This window comes from Cannabis sativa, chromosome 4 (assembly GCF_029168945.1).
Source record: "Cannabis sativa cultivar Pink pepper isolate KNU-18-1 chromosome 4, ASM2916894v1, whole genome shotgun sequence".
NCBI lineage: Eukaryota > Viridiplantae > Streptophyta > Magnoliopsida > Rosales > Cannabaceae > Cannabis > Cannabis sativa.
This window is the reverse complement of record NC_083604.1, coordinates 81,996,102-82,017,508: the sequence shown is the minus strand read 5'-3', so window position 1 is coordinate 82,017,508 and position 21,407 is coordinate 81,996,102. Positions and strand designations below refer to the sequence as shown.

At 28.2% G+C, this 21,407-nt stretch overlaps 1 protein-coding gene across 1 annotated transcript; it reads left to right on the top strand.

Moving 5' to 3' along the window:
• Positions 1 to 17,511: 17,511 nt before the first annotated feature.
• Positions 17,512 to 20,561, top strand: LOC115714743 (probable arabinose 5-phosphate isomerase). The gene is made up of 3 exons (XM_030643499.2): positions 17,512 to 18,325; positions 19,853 to 20,076; positions 20,163 to 20,561. Exons 1-3 carry the CDS (start codon positions 17,672 to 17,674, stop codon positions 20,317 to 20,319), a joined length of 1,035 nt encoding a protein of 344 aa, XP_030499359.2. The 5' UTR covers positions 17,512 to 17,671; the 3' UTR covers positions 20,320 to 20,561.
• The last annotated feature ends 846 nt before the right edge of the window (positions 20,562 to 21,407 follow it).

Sequence of the window (21,407 nt, the reverse complement as noted above, 5' to 3'; positions counted from 1 at the left end):
TATTGATCCGTATAACTTTTTAGCATTAATTTTATAAATTTATTAAAAAAAATTAATTAAAATAATTTTTTCTAACATTTAGACCGTACCAATTTTTAATTTTTAGCTATTATTTTTCTATAAATTTTTCAATTGTTTACCAAATTATACTTTTTTATTACATTTTTTTTTTCAGAAAGTACCTTGTAAATCTGTGTCAAATTAAGGAACCCTTAGCCAATTACTATTAGTGCATTTTAACAATTTTGAAAAAAATTAAATCATTGATTATATTATAATGAAGCACTCAAACCTTGCTAGCTATATATATATATATAAATATATATATATATATATAAATATTGGGTGCCCACCATTATTAAGATTAATTGTCACCATACGAAGAAAATGTGGCTTTTGAAAAGATGGTCAAAAAGTAACTATAATAATATTAAGAGCATTGTTATTGGGCATCAATGGTGCCTAGCACCTTCTAGATGTATTGCATTATAATAAGTTAACGATATTCCATAAAAATTATTATATATAAAACTATATGGGACTCGATACTTAATTTCACCAATAGCGATATTGACACGTAGGAGGGTGCTAGACACCAGTGGTCCCTTTTAGCATTTCTCTAATATTAATTATAGTCGATTATATATATTAATACAAATTAAATTTTACTGGTTAATATATATATCATCATATATATATATATTCACCATATCGATCTCTAGGTTGTTTGTATATGCTAAAATTAAAAAGAACCTAATTATAACAATAATGATGTTTAGAAGATAATTAAATTAAGTGTATTATAATTAATATTGATCAATTAATAAGATATCTATATATTATATATAATAACAGGGACTGTAATAATGTTTTAACTTATAATATTGGATCATACAAATTTACACTTTTATATTAATTAATTTGATCATGAAATAATTTAATACAAGAATTCATATATATATATATATATATATATATATATGCTGATCTTGAAAATTCAAACTAGATCTAATTAATTACTTTTTCATATTTATACTCCACCAACTGAGCAGAATAAAAAATTTATGTGCCCCAAACAAATATACATATTTTACTATTTCAAACAAAATATATATATTATTAATTTATTATACATATAGTTTATTTTGCAGTAGATATATTTTACTGTGCACATAGGGATCACTATACAGTTTATATATATATAGCAAAATAAGTATTATTTATCGAAGGTAGAATCCAAAACTTCAGATCAAATTGATCACCAGCTTAGCCTATAAATGGAAAATGGTTGTACCATTTGATCTTAGAATATTTATATTTATATAATATTCATGATCATAATCATATCATTATACCATCATACTGTATGATATAGTATAGGTACATATATTGATTTTTGGGAAATATTAATTAATTTATAATATTGAGAATATATTTAAAATAATTTGTTTTACATGTCATGATACTTTTTTATAAGGCCAAGTTAACATGTCTACACAAAATGTTTAAATTGTAATTTTGACATTATAAATTATGCCAAATAATATATCAAAAACTTAATATTAATTAATGAAATCGTACTATTCATGAGACTATAATTATCTAAGTAAAGTAAATAGTATTAAAAAAAAATTTCTTCACTAATAATTAACTCTATCAAAACTTAAATTTTAAGGCAAATCTTCCAAAATTATTGTACTGTTAACAATTCAGCACTTCGATTCATTTGGAAGCAGAAGAAAAACAAAATTGAAAAAAAAAATTAGGATATTTGTAAAAAATAAAGAAATAAAAGAAGATAAAAAAAAATAATTAGTTTTTAGTTTTAGCAATGCCATATGTAATTTAATTTTGAGTGACATGTCAATAGCTTTTTGACCTAATATTAGTGAATTGAGTGACATGTCATATCGGGCCACATAGGCAAATAATAGGTTAGATAAACGAAAGTAGTGAATTGCTAACAGTAGTACAAGGAATTTTAGGAGTATTTGCCGTCAAAATTTTGAATTTCAAAGGTTAATTACTAACGAGGTAAATTTTTTAGAGATTTTACCACAATTTACTCTATCCAAGTACAAAAGAAAACAATCAAATCTCTTGAATTATTGTTAGGCTGATTTGGATAAAGTATTGTTACTGGTTTTTAAGAAATGCTTATAAGCACTAGTAGTGCTTAGCACTTTCTAAAATGTACTATCGTTATTTGTATAATTAAGTAATGAGTCCCAAATCAGTAATTAAGCGATGCTAGACATCCATGGTGCCTAACATCAATATTGCTCATGATTTTTGGTCATCTTATCATGTAATAATACATAATAATAATAATAAATAATCATAATTATTTATTAAAGGTAAATAGTAGGGTACAAATATTTAAAGTTTTAAATTTGAAAGTACTAATATAAATTTAATGTTTATTTTTAACGACATAAGTACTTAATGTTAATTTGTAGAATTGTAATTTTTTTTTTTAATTTCGTCAGTCCAAACTTTGTTATTATCTTAAACATGACATATATAAGACTCATATTTTAGATCATTAGGTCTAGACAAAAACATGTAGTATCAGTTCTAAATATTCTTTTAATAAATTGATCAAAAAAGAGTTTTTACTGATGATGAAACTGAAAAAAAATTACAATTTTACAAACATTATAACTACTCATGCCATTAATTACAAGCATAAAACTTTGAATACAGATACCGCTATTTACCGATATTTGATGATAAGAATGTGAGAAGAAATGGGGGAATAAAATATAGATAGAAGACAAAAGTGGCAGAGAAGAATAGATATATTAAAGAGTAGTAGTAAGTATTTTTTTTGTTGGGTTCCCCATAATATATAAGTGGATGATTTAATTAAGCAGTTGTTCTGCTCGATTTGTCAATTGCTTTTATTTATTTTGGTCTGAATAAATAAAAAAGGTCTGTAATTTGTTCAGTGTTTGAATAATGTTTCATTCCCACGTTGTCTACAGTTCTATTTTTCTTGCTGTACATATACTCATAATAAAAACTGCACCAAACTTCTCTATCTCTTTAATAATTCTTACTTACACACTTACACTTCTCTTCTCTTTTCACTTCTTTTGTTTTTGTTTTTCACTATCATTTATACCCAATATAACATAAAATAATATACCTAATTAATATATTTACATATTTGGATTTTCAAAAAAATATTTTAAACTTATATTGACAATGGACTTTGTCCTTTTATTATATATTTAAAAAATATTATAAAAATAGAACCATTATGTGATGTACTATATGTTTTGTTTGATGTAATTTAATTAAGTTGAAATGTACTCTAGACTCGATATTTAATCTAATGGTATAGTGATCATTGGTGACCACGGGACCATGTTATGACTTTTGTGTTTTGTAAAAGTACCTATATATGTAAAAGTTATTAGTTTGACTATTTATTTTGTTAAATGATAAGCAATAGACCTTGAAGTCAGTTTTTTGTATGAATAAATGTTTAAAAAAAAAAAAACAACTAGCTAGTTTAGTCATAATACCTCAAGGTCAAAGTATTATTGTAACGTCCCCGCTTCAAGCCTCCATTGAGCCCATACACCCACGGAATAATGACTCTTACACACGAGTACGCCACTATGGCTGTTTCCTGGATTGACGACTGACCCTACAGACCAACACGAGTATTTCCAGCGTGCTTTGTCCTCACTCGCACACTTCCTGGGAAAACTTTCCAGGAGGTCACCCATCCTGAAATTGCCCCAGGTCAAGCATGCTTAACTGTGGAGTTCTTTCGAGATGGGCTACCGATAAACAAGATGCACCTTGTTGATATAGGTAGTACCAATCAATCCATTTAAGCTATCTTCAACTGTGTAGTCCCATACCTACACAGTCTCAAAATCATCTCACTTGACCTTCTCCAGGCAGTGTGGGATTGCACAGCTTACCCGGTATTTCCCCTTACGAATCACGGGACTACTGACTGTCACAATTATTAAGTTTTAATTAAGCTCCAAGTCTATTTTGTACTATTTTGAAAAACATAGAGGCTAAATATATTATCATTCAACAAAACAGATCCAGTCAATAACTTTTATAAAACACAGGATCCAAAATAATATTTGTCTATATAATTCTGAACATATGTCAATGTCTAACTTTTTAGAGATTCATGCACCTTATATTGACAATCTAGTGAAAAAAAATCTAAAGGAAAATATATTTTAGAATAAATTTGTACTACAATCATAAAAGTGGCCTTACCTTTAATCTATATTTTGGTATATTTTGAAAAAATTTATAATCTAATTCTTTTTTTTTATGAGCATGTACGTACGTTTTAGTTAAACTATTTGTAAATTTTTACTAATTAATAACACTATAACACCATTATTTACAGAGAAATTAATACAAAGGAACACAATACGATATGCATGTTGTTCTTGTGACAGGGCTAAAACTATTAGTGCTAATGCCAGAAGTATTGTCTGCAAAATGTGTAAAACAAAAAAGGCAAGTGGCCTTAAATTTTGGAACATTAATGTAGCATGGAACAAGCTGGCTGCCTTGCAAAAATATGTTTAGGCCATAGCATCTAAGAATGATAATTTATGGGTCAAATGAATACACAATGTATATATAACTGTTAGAATTTGAGGAATAAGATGAATGAGGTTCCATCCCAAAACCAATTGGCAATGAGAGGAGTAGCCCATTCCTCTTATATATTCTATTATCTTTCCACACATTAGCAGTGTGGGACTCTCTAACAATAAAAGGAAATTGGTGGGATTACTTAATTGCCCCTATTGCAGAGTAGTTGGTATTGGAAGAAAATTGTAACAGTAAAGGATGTGGAGTCTAATAGAAGAGCCAAACCTCCAAATAGAGCATTAATATCACATCTGAGAAGGCTATCGCTTGTTTCGTCAAGAATTTGATCGAGTGAGTACATGAAGCAATGAGGTATGGAATAGATTATTTAATATCCTAAGGGCTCATTTGGAACGCCGTATTAGGTCGTATTGTATTGTATTGTATTTTATGCAATATTTTTATGTAAAACTATATGTGATATTAACTTTTATGGACACCCAAATATATAATATTTTAGTATAAATTAAAGTTTAACATAGTATTATACAAAAATATGATATATAATCCAATTCAATATAATATAATACAATACAATACGACCTAGTACGGCGTTCAAAACGAGCCCTAAAACACTTTATTATTATTATTTGGTACGTTGGCTATTCAAAATAGACTCAAAATAAGAGATATATTGCTTCGTTTTAATATAGTGCAAGATCAAACTTGTCTTTGTGGCGGGAATACAGAGAATTTAGATCATCTTTTCTTAAATTGTCCTATAAGCTCCAAATGCTTTAGTGTAATAAAAGATTTGATGAATTGGGAAATTTAATCTAGCACTATTATTAACTCGATTATCAAGTAAAAATCACTCGGTCAAAGCTTAAAAAATTCGAAAGAAATTATTTTTTGGCGGTCAGCTTCTCTTGTTTATCATTTATGAAAAGCTAGGAATGAGATTTTGTGGAACCAAAACTAATTAACAAGATCATGTAAAAAAGATTGTTGAAAGTGTTAAGAATAGAATTGGTCATTTGACCTAGAAGGATTAGTATAAGGAAGATGTTTGTTAGTTTGAGAACATAATATTCAATTCAAGTGTGTTGTATAGTTTATTCAAAGCCTTTTCAGAAAATGTGTTGTTTAGAATGTAAAGATGTAAACATCTAAAATAATAATAATAAAAAATAAATATTAAGGAACAATATTAATTTAGGTGTTAATATTTTTAGTGTAAAATGAATATTATTAATTTAATTACACATGCACTTATATAATATGTAGAAATTGAAGTGAATTTGTGGTTTCACTACTCTTTACTAATTATTTACTATTAATTTATAAATTACAATAAAAATTGAAAGGGAATCCAAAGACAATAAGGTACACTTACACTTTATATATTTTTAAAACAATATTAATTTGTATATTATTTATATGTACTCGAACACATTAATTTGATAAGACTGTTCTTGTTTTTATTATTATTAGTTCATTAAAAACATATATATACAAAGCTATAGGAGAATATTAATATATATATATATGATGCACATGCCAAGAAAATTCCATACACAATCTCAATGACCAGTTATACATATTATTCATTTAATTTATATCTATACATTTTTATATAAATATGAAATGAAACGACTACGTACCTTTCCCAAAATAGAACTACTAACATATAATATTGGGATTTACAACTATTTTTATTATTATTAATTATTATCATATTTTACAGTACTATATATGCATGTGTTAATATATGAATAATAATTAGGTCAACAAAATATAAATGAAGTCTTTAATTTATAGGAGCTATTGCATGTATAATTTATCGTCACGTAACAGTAAGCTAAATTTGACAAATTTTCTTCTTTTTTTTTTTTAAAAAAAAAAAAAAAATTAATAAATAAATAAAAAGTTATATATATTACGAAAATTGATGATAGAAGAAATGAAAAATCAAAATAAAGACATTAATTTACCATGATATTTTCACTGCTCTGAATTTACCCTAGCTAGAATCAAACAATAGTAACCTTACTCTAACTCCTATATATATACTGTCTTCATATACGTACCTATATAAATATAGATTTTTTTAAAATAAATAAATATATAGCCATGTTTTAACATAATTATCCATATATTTATATATAAAATAACAGGTCCGCTATATTATTTTCTTTTTATTTTGCACTCCAACTATGGTAATTACATGAAAATTAGTTTTTTTTTTATTAATTATTTTGAACCTTCCTGTTTCGATGAATTACCAATTTTGATTTCTTAAATTCAAAAAAAAATATATATATATATATATATATGTTAGATCTTATATTTTTAAAAATTTACAATTAAATTTTAAAGTCAATATTATTTTTAAATATGATAATTAGTTATTTTTGATAGTATATTTTAATATAAAGACGGTTAATTATATAAAAAAATATATTTTAGACCTTTTCTTTAAATAAAAACAAATTAGGAGAAATTATTCTTCATCCAAATATTTCTAATTATAAAAAATTATTATTATAAATAAATAAATAAATAAATAAATAATTTAATTCTATAAAACCATTTTCTTTTGAAAAAACTTAATGAGGGCGCCACTATATATCTATTTTTTTTTTTAATAATGACACTTATTATACCACCTAGTGTGTAATTAGTTGGATGACTTTACACTAAGTTCCTCATTTAGTTTTTCTTCAGAGTTCTAGTCCCCATGATAGATTGATAGCACTTATCATGAGCCTTAAAAGTGGCGCTCATTTGGGAGTAGCGGCTGTTTGTGTGCCCTATTAGATAGGCCATGGTATACCTTCATAGGAGAGCTTCGACTAGCAACCATCTTAGTGATAGTGTATAAGCTAGGGGTGAAAATTCATGTTCGTGGGTCGTATTCGTGTTATGTCGAAATCCATATATAATAGGTATATGCCCTAACTGAACACGACCCGTTTATAAACGAGTTGACACGACACGACTCGTATAACCCATTTATAAGTATATTTTATTTAAATATGTCAACCAATAATACGTGTATAACATATTCAATAAATTTATAACCTGTTAAAGTATTAAAATAACTTTAAATAAATATTAATAGATCAGTTTCGTGTTAACTGTGTCAACTTAAACATGACTCGTTTATTAAACTGATAAAGCAAACGACAAACCCAAACCCACTAATTTTTGTATAAATTTCGATTCGTGCTATTGTATCTGATTCCTTTTGTCAAGTACTAGTATATAAGTCCTAATTGACTATTAAGTATAGTTTTTGGAATTACTAAAGTGGAGATATATTGGATAGGATGTGCATTATATGATTCCTTTTAGTTATAAAAGAAACAAAAAAAAAAACAAAAAACAAAAAAATGAGTTAGTTAGATTGATAATACATTAAAAAAAATTGTCAAATAATTAATCAATGATTATGTTTTTTTAATAATAATTAAAAAAATAATTAATTTAGAAAAGTGACAAAGAAGAGTGGTCACTCACTCAACTCAACTCATCACTACACTCATTTCAAGAAAAAGCCTTAATTGACGAGACATTCGATTTGACATTTATATTTTTTTCCTATACGACTGGGTCCACCCTGGCTCCCATGGACCCACCAATCGTGCAAGACCCACGTGCACAACTGTCACTTGTGTCGTTTTATTAATTGCCACACAATTCTTACACGTGGACACATCACATCCCTTCATTTCGCACCTCACCGTACGATTTTATTTTTATCATTTTGGGTCCCACCTCTTGACCAATGAAAATCATAAACGTCAAAAATGTGGGCCCCATTTTTTCCCACTTAAATTTCTCTTTTAGACTTTGTCCGTACGGACACTCATCGTGTTGAATCCATTTTATTTTAATTTCTTATTTTACTAATTAATTTCAATTTAAATGAATGTAATAATATAATCTCTAATCATTCAGAAAAATAAATAAATAAATATGTACACCACGTAAAATATAATTATTACCATTATAATTTTTTTCTTAAAAAAAAATCTAGAATTTAGAGGTTGTTTTGCTGTTTCAGTAATAGATAATTTTTATTTTAATTTATTTTTGAACGTCAATGTAATAGATCATAATATATTAGTAAAGATAATATCAATGCATTTTTTTATGGAGTAAAACTAAAATGATGAATTTTCAGGAAAATGATATTTTTTTTAACAAAAATTATAACGAAGATAAAATAACGAATATATATTTGAAATGATATATTTTCTAATATTTAAAAAATGTATATAATTATTATTAATCTACGTACAAAATTAAATATATATAATTTTACTCACAATTGTATTGTTTTTTTTTTTTTTGTAAGGTACTATCTATTTATTATTCTTATTCATAAAATAGCTTGAATTATAATTACTTGCCACTTCCATTTTTTTATTTGTGGCCTGAAAATAAAATTTTATTAAAAGAGAAAATTAAAGATATAATGAAAATGAGAATGTTGCTTGGTATAAGAGACAAAAAGATCAATATGATGAGAAAAAACTAATATAAAAAAATAATTGTGGGATTTCCAAAATTTATATATCATTCCAAAGTATAAAATAAAATAAAGGAGGTTAAAATATTTTAATGAATTATCGAATTAAAATTACATAAATGAACAATATATATATATATATATTTTAGAACAATGAATAAATAAAATAGTATATCTTAATATATATATATAAGAAATTTTTCTTATTTCTTTCTAGCTCACTAAAATAATATTATTTTTATTTTTTGTTTTGTTTCCTCTATACCAACTAAAATTATTTTCAAAACTAGATCCAAAATCACTTAGAATATATAAATCTCTTTATGTGCTCATCAGTTTCAATTATAAACTGCATTTACAACGATACTTTAATTAGTCGAGATTCAAAAATTCTAGAAAGTTGAAGAGAGAGACAATGAGACATTTTGTAAAGAAAAATAAAGAAAGTTATTAGTATGAGAAAAATCAAGATAGATTTTTAAAAAATGTAGAGGAAATTTTTGAGAGATTACCAGTCAGAGTTGTGATTTGCAGTCTTTGAACCAATTTGTAACCCACCATTATTGATAGTGTAAGTCCGAGGCGAGTTCACCAATCTTGAATCACCTAATTATCATAGGTCAAGCCATTTGCTTGCTTATTTTTGTTCAAATCTCAAGCATCTTCGCACCATCTAGATATCGTGCGGCTGGCTAACCATCTGGATAGGTGTGGATCGAAAACTCGCTAGGAATATGGCTCTGATACCATGATGAGAATCATGAGGTTCATCTCAAAACCAATTGGTGATAAGTGGAGTAGCTCATGTTTTTATATATGTCTCAATACTTTTACATTTAATTCATGTGGGACAGTGTTCTCCAATACTCTGGATGATTCTAATAAATGTACAAAGAGTTAAGCATATTTTGATTATGGTTAATTGTTGAAATTAGAAATATGCTTAACCCTTAAAGCCAATTTCATAAACACAATAATATTGTCCCCTAAAGCACATTTCATATTCTAATTTTGTATTTTTTTTACAATATTTTTAAATTTATAATTTATCAAATATTCATCATATTTTTTTCTCACAACTCATTTCTAAATTTTTTTTTAACAGCATAAGAATTATTTTTTCTCCCAATATAGTTATACTAATTTGGCCTTTAATATTATCTCATAATCGTATTTTGGACAGTGAAAAACATTGCACTAATGAACCAGTGGTAAGGTGATTTATGTAATAGGACAAATTTAGATTTTGATGTTTTAACCAATCATAAAAGAAAAAAAAAATCTCCTCAATATCGAACTTTCAAATTGAAATAAAACACTCTTTTACATATTCTCTCTCTATTTTTTAATAATAGTAGAGTAATTTGCAAAGTAAATACATATTGACTCTCGGTTGCAGATAAATACTTAAGTTTAATTTTTAACGATAATAATACATAAGTTATATTTCTAAAAACTTTCGTAGGTATATATATTTGATCGTTAAGTGTCAAATCATTATCCACGTACGTGTCATTTTTTTATTGATATATTTAAATAAATTTTAAAACAAAAAAAATAATAATTTGGGTACAAATCAAGAACAGCCACTTTGCCATTAACTTAACATTTTCCAGAAATAAAACTTAAATATTATTATCGTCAAAAATTAAACTTATATACTTATATAGAATTAAAAATAAAATTTAAATATTTATACCGCAAAATTAGACACTGAAAAATATTGCAGCAATGGTGATCTATGTAATAGGAAAAAATTGGGTATTGATGTTTGAAGAAAGAAAGGTGAAATGGGAGAATCTTAGATGAGATGTCATGTCAATTTCCAAGTAACTGTAGTGTTGTGTAGTGTGTTGTTTAGTAAGAATGGTGAGATTCTGATCATGCTGGGTCCTATCTCTTTCAGGTTTAATTTTGTAAATTAGCTTTACACCTCTATCTGCTGTCAAATTTCAGTTCTAGCTAGTACTATTTTATATACAAAAATAAATAAATATATATTTTTTGTATTTATAGAGAGATGGTAATATAGTACTTAATGGGTACAGGTACTTGGCTCTCATAGTAAATATATATTACTGCCTTTTCACATGAACACTGTACATATATATATATACATGCATTCATTAATAATATATATGATATATCAACTTTTCATTAGGTTTCTAATTAAAGTACATATATTAGTGTTGATATTTGTGTTAATAGTAGTATTTTATGTTTTTCATATATAAGATCTTCTAGTATGTTTTTTTACAAGCATATATTAATTATTAATTATAACAATAACTTTATACTTAGCTTATGGTATAGATCGACATTGTACGTCCCCGCTTCAAACTTCTATTGGGTCCTTATACCCACGGAATAATGGCTCTTATACACGAGTACGTCATTCTGGCTGCTTCATGGACTGATGATTGGCCCTACAAACCAACACAAGTATTTTCAGTGTATTTTGTCATCACTCGCACGCTTCCTAGGAAAACTTTCCAAGAGGTCACCCATCTTAAAATTGCCCCAAGCCAAGCGTGCTTAACTGTGAAATTCTTTCGAGATGGGCTACCGAAAAACAAGATGCACCTTGTTGATATAGGTAGTACCAATCAATCTATTTAAGCCCTCTTCAACTGTGTAATCTCATACCTACACAGTCTCAGAATCATCACACTTGACCTTCCCCATTCGATGTGGGATTGCATAGCTTACTCGGTATTTCCCCTTACGGATCACGGGATTACTGACTGTCACAATTACCCCCCCTTACGGGGTCCGACGTCCTCGTCGACCACACTTCTGGCTGGGTCAAGGTTGATACCATTTGTAATGTCCCCGCTTCAAGCCTCCATTGGGTCCTTACACTCACGGAATAATGGCTCTTATACAAGAGTACGTCACTCTAGCTGCTTCATGGACTGATGACTGGCCCTACAGACTAACACAAGTGTTTTCGGCGTGCTTTGTCCTCACTCGCACGCTTCCTATAGGAAAACTTCTCAGGAGGTCATCCATCCTAAAATTGCCCCAGGCCAAGCATGCTTAACTGTGGAGTTCTTTCGAGATGGGCTACCGAAAAACAAGATGCCACCTTGTTGATATAGGTAGTACCAATCAATCCATTTAAGCCCTCTTCAACTGTGTAGTCCCATACCTGCACAGTCTCAGAATCATCACACTTGACATTCCCCAGGCGATGTGGGATTGCACAGTTAACCCGATATTTCCCCTTACGGATCACAAGATTACTGACTGTCACAGACATCTCAACATTTCTTTTTTAAAAAATTGATAAATTTATAGTGTAATATTCAGAGCATTACAATTGTTAGTTTAAATCTTTTTTTCAGTTTCTTACATCCTAAATTAGTTTGAAGTTTGTATATGAAAGTTATGCACATTTTATTAAGAGAAATTGAAGCAGAAAAATGTGTCAATCGCTGCAACAAGGCTTATTGTCATTGTGACAAGATTTTGTCATGTGTTCTCATCACGGAGAGGTTTGTGGTTGTCACAGCAAAAATTTATTGATCTAAAATTAATTATTTGAGAAACTGTAGTCATTGCGGTATGGCATGGTGTCACCACAGTGTCGCCATCGTGCAAAGTGGGACTTTTTTGTCTTTTCACGTGTTTTTGGCTGAAACTTATGTTTTAAAAGCGAGAGAGGGCTTCAAAATAAGGGGGAGCCAAAGGAGAGAAATAAAACTCTAGAAAAGAAGAAGAAGAATAGAAGAAGATTGGATCTAGAAGTTGGCGATCCGTGACAATCCCAAACTAGTTTCATCTCATTCTCTTCTATTCTATTTTTTATGTTTATGTTGATGTTTAGTTTGATTATGGATTTAATTATGAGCTAAGTACTCCTAATTTAACGATTTGATGGATCGATATTGTTTGAGATTATTTCATGAGTTAATATTAGTTAATTGTTCTTTCTTCTTTGGTTGTGATTTGTTTATATTTGTGCTTATTATTATATATATATATTATTAGCCACCTTATGCATATTTGGAATTCTTTAAATGAATGAACATAGATTTTGATATGAAACGAAAGTATTCACATAACTTATGTAGGTGCCGTTTGGTAACACTTTTGTTTTTTAATTTTTTAATCACAAAATGAAAGTAAAATTTTTGTTTTTAAAAAATATTTTTTAAAAACAAAAATGCGTTCTATAACCACTTTTCTTTTTCAATTTTAAAAACAGAAAACAAAAGTGTGTTCTGTAAAGTTCATTTTTATTTTTATTTTTTGATTTTATTTAAGTCGGGTCTAGGTCCGGGATCAGATTCGGGTTCAAGTCAAAAGTCGGGTTTAGCGTCAGGGCCGTAGGGAGGGGATTTGGGTCCAGGTCTGGTCGTAATCTAAAAGATTGATTAAGAAAAAAAACTATTTAAAAAAATATTGAAAGCGATTTTTTTTTTTAAAAAATTTGATTTCTAATTGTAAAATTGAAAAGTAAAAACAGTTTTATAGAACATGTTTTTGAAAAATATTTTCACTTTTCTACTTAAAAACAAAAAACTAATTAAAAAAGTGTTACCAAACGCCAACGTAGTTTTTAGATTATTGCTTAATGTAAATTGTTTATTGTACTAATTGATTAATTGAATTGTGTAAAAGTCATCATTTATTAGTACTTGAGATATTAATTAGTAGGCATTAATTGTTTATACACAATAGTTATTAGTTATAATCTATATATATATGTACTCAAAACAAAAAGGTTAAAGCTTTAGTCTATTATTGAGTGAGACATTACAAGTTTAATTAATAGGGTTAGGTTGTATACCATGTGCCCTATTATTATATTTTTTTAACTATACCCAAAACAAAACAAAAATCCAAAGTCTTTTTTAAAATGCTAGATTAATTTTATTTGAACCAGCAGTTTATAGGGATTGTCATTTTTATACTTTAAAAAATAAAGGCTACTTCAGTTCAATTCAAGCCATTATATGAAAAGTCATAATTTTTATAGATATCACCTAGTACACCATCGTACGTACATGTAAAGGTATTATTTGGGGAATTTTTATTTTTAAGAGTTTAAAGGTATAAGTTTGTAAAAATTTGTTTTTTTTTAAAAAAAAAAAAACATATATATTTTATGAGTAAATTTTGGAAAAAAATGTTAAAAATTAAAGTAATAATTTGTGCCTTTATAAATACATAAGTTTACTCTCAGTTATGAATTAATAAGTATTTAAGTAATTTTTAACGGTAATAATACTTAAGTTATATTTCTGAAACTTCCGTAGGTACCTGACCGTTAAATGTTATCCACGTGTTATTTTTTTATTGGTATATTTAAATTACTTTTTAAATAAAAAATAATAATTTAATGATTTGGACTAATTAAGGACTACCACGTGGCAATTTACTTGATACTTAATTATCGAGTACTTACAGAAGTTCTATAATTAAAATTTTTGTAACGTCCCTGCTTCAAGTCTCCATTGGGTCCTTACACCCACGGAATGAATGGCTCTTATACACGAGTATGTCACTCTGGCTGCTTCATGAACTGATGACTGACCCTACAGACCAACACGAGTGTTTCCAGCGTGTTTTGTCCTCACTCACACGCATCCTGGGAAAACTTCCAAGGAGGTCACCCATCCTTGAAATTGCTCCAGGCCAAGCACGCTTAACTGTGGAGTTCTTTCGAGATGGGCTACCGAAAAACAAGATGCACCTTGTTGATATAGGTAGTACCAATCAATCCATTTAAGCTCTCTTCAACTATGTAGTCTCATACCTACACAGTCTTAGAATCATCCCACTTGACCTTCCCCAGGCGGTGTGGGATTGCACAGCTTACCCGGTATTTCCCCTTACGGATCACGGGACTACTGACTGTCACAATTTTAGTATTATAATTTAATTTTTATTTTTTATGGGTTTTAAGGTATAAGTTTGTAAAAATATAGTTTTTTCTAAAAAATTATTTTATTATGAGAAAATTTATAAAAAAAAAATAGTAACTAGTTACCTTTTTAATTTCTCTCAGATTACTCTTACCTGATTTTTCTACATTTTCGAAATTTTTTCTTAAATTTTTCTCATAAAATATATTTTTTTAAAAAAAAGTTCATATTTTTACACAAATGGTATATAATACCATGAAAACTTATAAGTTCTTCATAAATATTTGTACTAATTTTTGTAGAAGAAAATAACTTGTTAGTTTATAAAGATTTTTACAATATTTATACACGTACGTACATTACACATATATCATGTATATATATAAGTGTAATTGAATATATAGTACAAGCTAGCTTTGCCAAATGTCCAATTTTAAAAACGGTATATTGAAGAAATACATAAAAAAAAATAATATATATTTTTAAAAAATGATCATATATATATTATATATATATAGATATATAGTTAATTGATGTGTCCGTACAATCACACCAGCTAGGGTTTGAAGTTTGGTCAAAGATGCTTTGTAAGATAAATAAATAAATAATGGTGAGACCAATATTTATTGTTCCTTTCCTCTTCCCTAACGTATACTTACTGTCCTTACCATTAGTGACAAGCAAATATTTTGGTATTTCATTTTGATCATGTGAAAATGACTATATACAAACAATGATTAAATTTTATAATAATATATAAGCCACTACATGCAACTAATACTATCGAGTCTATATGATGTAGTTGGTTAGATGACTTTACAAAGTTCTTCGGAGTTTGAGTTCTTAAGTACGGTATAATATCTATCCTAAGTCTTAAAAGTGACGCTCCTTTATAAGCCCTAACTTACTTCTCGTTAATCTTCGGGATTGGTATTAAGAGCTGGGAATATAATGCGCACCACTTAATTCCCTTTTAGTTATCAAAAAAAACTTTTGTTAGGAATGCTTTTATTTATTTTTAATAAATTATAATTCTATATGTTTATAACTAATAGTTAGTTATTAATTAGTGGCAGATTTACATTTTTTGTAACCCTAATATTTTCGTAAAATTAAGTTTACTATTATTCTAGTTATTATGAAATAATTTAGGCGCATATTGTATTTAAAACCAAAAATGTTAATTATATATTTTTAAAATTTAATCTTAATACTTTTCTTAATTTTCTTTTACCTTATTTTTTGGTTAATTTCAATAACCTTTTTTGTCTTGTTTTCATATATTTTTTATTTTCATTTTAACAACATTTTTTTATTATATTTTATAATATACTTTTCTATGATTTGAGAAGGAACAAAAAACAATAAAAAATAGTACAAACTGGAAACATACATTTAAAGTAAAATAAAAATCATGAAATAAAAATAATTTCTTTTAGTGCAAAGCCATAATAGATGAAACTTTTTAATTTGGGCTTCAATTTTCATGAGCTGGGCCACTTTTAGATTGGGAAATTTACATAGTATACTAACTTTTGCTATTTTTTTACAAAAATACTGTCAGGCGGAATTTTTTACTTTTTTACTGTGTTTTTTTTATAAGTTTGTATACTGTGTTAAGTTTTTACTGGTATTCTACTAGTGCTTTACTAGTGTTCTACTGTTGTTTTGAGTTGTTCTGCTTTGTGTTTTACTGGTGTTTTATAAAAACACAGTATTTTTGAAAAGATTTCCGTGTGACAGTATTTTTGTAAAAGTTAACCTAAATTTCAGTATTTTTGTAAGTTTCCCTTTAGATTTAAACCATTATCCAACATTGGGCCGATTTGTAGGCCCAACTTTAAAGCTAAAGATTGAATATCAAATTTTTGAGTTTTTTCTTTCATTTTTATGGGAGTTTTCTAATATGTAAGGAGACAATCTCATATTTCATATACCAATAAATATCAATATAATCTATAAAAAAACACATTTAATGTATAATATTATTTGGGTAAATACTATTCTGGATCCTGTGTTTTCTAAAAATATACTAATTAGACCATATGTTTTGTTAAATGATAAAATAGACCATGTATTTTCTAAAATGGTTCAAATAAGACGTTGAACTGATTTTTTGTCAAAATAAAATTTAATAATAATCTAATCTAAAGGTGTTATGACAAAACTGTTTACATTTTCTGTATCTGTTCGTGTTAAGAATTATCTTCAAGTTAATTATATTAAAAAAAATTGTCAAAAATTAAACTAATTTATAAAAAAATAATAATTTTTTAAAGAATATCGCAAATGTGATATAATTATTAGTATTATATAATTTTAAAAAAAATAATTTTTTAAAGAATATCGCTAACCAATCATAAGACGTCACTTGACACCACAGGTGCCAATAGCAATAATCTATTAAAATAAAACATTTTTTTTAATTGAGAAATAAAATAATAAAAGGTTGTTGATAGGCACCGACAATGCGATAAATCTTCGGATATGGCCAAAAAACCCCGCCAAATTAGAAACGTTTTTTTAAGGAAACCAAATTAAAAAAAACGTCACATCCTCCAAAAAAAACGCCATATAAATATAAATACAGATATTAATTTTATTCAAAAAATTAAAATTATTAATATTAAAAAATTTCCAGATTTCATTACAGAGAGATCGGAGAACTCCATTAATGGGTTCTCTACCAATGACGTTGCCGGAGCTCAATTTTCCGGACTCATCATCTAAACAATCCTCCATTAACGAAACCACACTCCTCAACCTCTTCAAATCTCAACAAAACCACCTCAATTTCTTCTTCAACAATCTCAACATTTCCCAAACCCTAGCATTCACCAAAACCCTCCTCGATTCCACCGGCACCGTCTTCTTCTCCGGCGTAGGAAAGTCTGGCTTCGTCGCCAAGAAGATTTCCCAGACTCTCGTTTCTCTAGGTGTTCCCTCTGGATTTCTCTCTCCGGTGGATGCACTCCATGGTGATATTGGGATTGTGAGTAAGAGAGATGTTTTGGTTTTGTTTAGTAAGTCTGGGAATACTGATGAGCTTTTGAGACTTGTTCCTTGTGCTAAGGCGAAAGGGGCTTATTTGATCTCGGTTACTTCTGTTGAGGGTAATGCTCTTGCTGCGGTTTGTAATATGAATGTGCATTTGCCTTTAGAGAGAGAGCTTTGTCCTTTTGATTTGGCTCCTGTGACTTCGACTGCGATTCAGATGATTTTTGGGGATACTGTGGCGATTGCGCTTATGGGTGCTAGGAATTTGACCAGGGAAGAGTATGCTTGTAATCATCCCGCTGGTCGGATCGGTAAAAGTCTCATCTTTAAGGTACAAGAATTTGAAATCGATTTTTACATATATGTGTGTGTATATTGAATTGTAATGCTTGGTGTTTACACAATTTCTCTGTTAATTATTGGATTTGATGTTGATGGATTTTGTTGCTTTTGAATTTTCTGGTTCAATGTTTGGATTAAGATTTTGTGTTTGAAACTGTATATATAAATACATTTATATATATATATGTATTGGTTTCTTTGAAAGCTTTGTCATAACAATGGAGTCAAATTTTAAGAAATGGTCTCATCTTTAAGGTATAGGAATTTGAAATCGATGTATATATATATATATATGTTTATATATTGAATTGTGATGTTGGGTGTTTACTAGATTTCTCTGTTAATTATTGGATTTGATGTTGATGGATGTTGTTGATTTTGAATTTTTTGGTTCATTGTTTGGATGAAGATTTATGTTTGAAACTATATATTATTTATATATATATATATTGATTTCTTTGAAAGCTTTATTGTAACAATGGAGTCAAACTTTAAGTAAATGTGTTTTATTGGAAAAAGTGTCATCTTCAAGGTACAGTGCCGTTCTATCAAATTCCTTTCCTTTTGTAAATTTTAAATTGATACATGCATATACATTGAATTGTGCTGTTGGGTATTTATTCAATTTCTCTGTTAATCATAGGATTTGATGTTGATGGATTTTGTTGATTTCAAATTTTCTGGTTCATTGTTTGGATGAAGATTTTGTGTTTGAAGCTATGTATTGGTTTCTTTGAAAGCTTTTTAATAGAGTGTAATTTAAGTAAATGTGTTTTGTCGGAAAAAGTCTCATCTTCAAGATTTAGTGCTGTTCTATCAAATTCCATTCCTTTTGTGAATTTAAAATTGATATATGTATATATATATATATTGAATTGTGATGTTGGGTATGTTGAGGTTTGATCTCTTGAACATTAGTTCCCAACCGTTTTAACGGTTTGCTGACAGCTTTTAGATATTATTCAGTTTGTGTTATGTTAGTTGAGCTCATGGCGAGCTAATTTGATGATTGACTATATGAATATGAGTCTTCATTTGTTAATGTAGTTGGGATAAAAATACAGAAACACTAGAGAGAGTTTTGAGGTTTAAGCTGTATTCGGAGTAAGTATCCTTTGATGAACTTGGATCTTTGATCCTTATCTTTGTACTCTGTTCTGATAATCAAGAAGTGAATAAAGTGTTAAGCCTTATGGCTGTTTTCTCCTGTGGATTAGGTCCAAACCACAAGGGTTTGTGATTGAACCAAAAGTTCCCTTGTGTGTCAATTATGTTAATTTCTTTTACTGCATTTTTTTTTATCTTTGTTTGGTGTTTGATTTGATGTTATTGTTTTCAAATTTTCTGGTCCATTGTTTGGATGATGATTTCGTGTTAGTGTGTTGTGTTTGAAACTATATTGTTTTCTTTGTAAGCTTTATCATAATAACAATGTAGTCAAATTTTATGTAAATGTACTTGAAAATGAAAAGCTTGCATAAATAATGGTTACAATATTACTTTATATGAGTTGCAGGTTACAGATGTAATGAAGAAACAAGATGAGTTACCTGTTTGTAAAGAGACAGATCTTATAATGGATCAACTAGTTGAGCTAACAAGTAAAGGGTGTGGATGCCTACTCGTTATCGACCAAGATTATCATTTGATGGGTACTTTCACAGATGGTGATCTTCGTCGTACTCTCAAGGCAAGCGGTGAAGCCATCTTCAAACTCACTGTTGGAGAAATGTGTAACAGGTAATGAAAAATTGAATTGTGATGTTGGGTACCATTTTACACCATTTACAGATATGCTAATAATAGGGTTTTTTCGGTCAATGCAGGAACCCGAGAACCATTAGTCCAGATGCAATGGCTGTAGAAGCCATGAAAAAGATGGAAGCTCCACCATCACCTGTACAGTTCTTGCCTGTTGTCGACCACGAAAACCGAGTAATGGGAATCGTCACTCTGCATGGATTAGTTTCTGCTGGTTTATAATATGTGTGATTCTTTTTCATCCATTGAATTAGATTATATTCTTTTACCAGTTATTCTTTTATAACATACACTCAAATATTTATTATATTATAGGAACTCAATCCCCCTTAAGTGAGGGGTTCAAGTTTATTGTATTGTATTGTGTTAGTATATGTCTTATATACTATAAATACAGAGAATTATTTTAACAATGTCATCACTTATCTGTAATAATAAGAATTTGTACTGTTCTTGTGACTGAATATGAAACATGTCAAATTCATTTCACTGCAAGTTCGGTGATAAACTGTAATGCCCCTAGTTCAAGTTTTTATTGGGTCCGCTTTTAGGAGGTTGTCTATCTTGAAATTATTCCCGATCAAGCACGTTTAATTTTGAAGTTTTTTTGTGATGGGTTAATATCTACACAGTTTCAGTATCATTACACTTGACCTTCTCCATGCCATGTAAGATTCAACACGTTATCCAGTATTTTTTTTATGGATCTCAGGACTACTAAATGTCACATAAATTGTTGACATCAATCCTACATTAGGACACGTATTCCTATTATCATGAATTTCATAAATAAAGTAGTGACGAATCTCAAACATGTTCTTTTGAGGTATCAGGAAACACTCATCAAACTTGAAAAATTAGAAAAGAAGTTTTCCAAATTATTTTGATTGTAGATTCAATTTCCAAACAGACTTATTACACATGTTGTGTAATTTTCACAAGAAGCAAAAGTTGTGTTTATAAAATTTGTGTTTCGTGTCGAATTCATGTATTATAAATAAATTTTTAATACTAATTTGGAATTGTGTTTGAAGTTAGTGCCACTAGATTTTGGGTGGTAGTAAAGTCATATCATGGAGAGTTTTTCTATCATTTTCAATTATAGACTGACATCAAATTCAATTCAATACAGGTAACATGGGTGGGGTCTAATTGTAAGAATCTATTATTTTCTAGCAAAATATTTAATTTCATTGGGGTCCAATAATTGGGCTGCACAAATGTATGGGCGAACCAATCTGCTAATCTAAGTCCATTTTTTATAGTAAAGAAATATAATGTTTACTAAGGTATGAGAAAAGTTAATACTA

What these genes read in the sequence shown, in the direction of transcription:
- LOC115714743 (XM_030643499.2), top strand. Translation starts at nt 17,672, where the DNA reads ATGGGTTCTCTACCAATGACGTTGCCGGAGCTCAATTTTCCGGACTCA. An exon ending in GTAAAAGTCTCATCTTTAAG is followed by an intron (nt 18,326 to 19,852) that starts GTACAAGAATTT and finishes TATGAGTTGCAG; the next exon opens with GTTACAGATGTAATGAAGAA. An exon ending in GTTGGAGAAATGTGTAACAG is followed by an intron (nt 20,077 to 20,162) that starts GTAATGAAAAAT and finishes CGGTCAATGCAG; the next exon opens with GAACCCGAGAACCATTAGTC.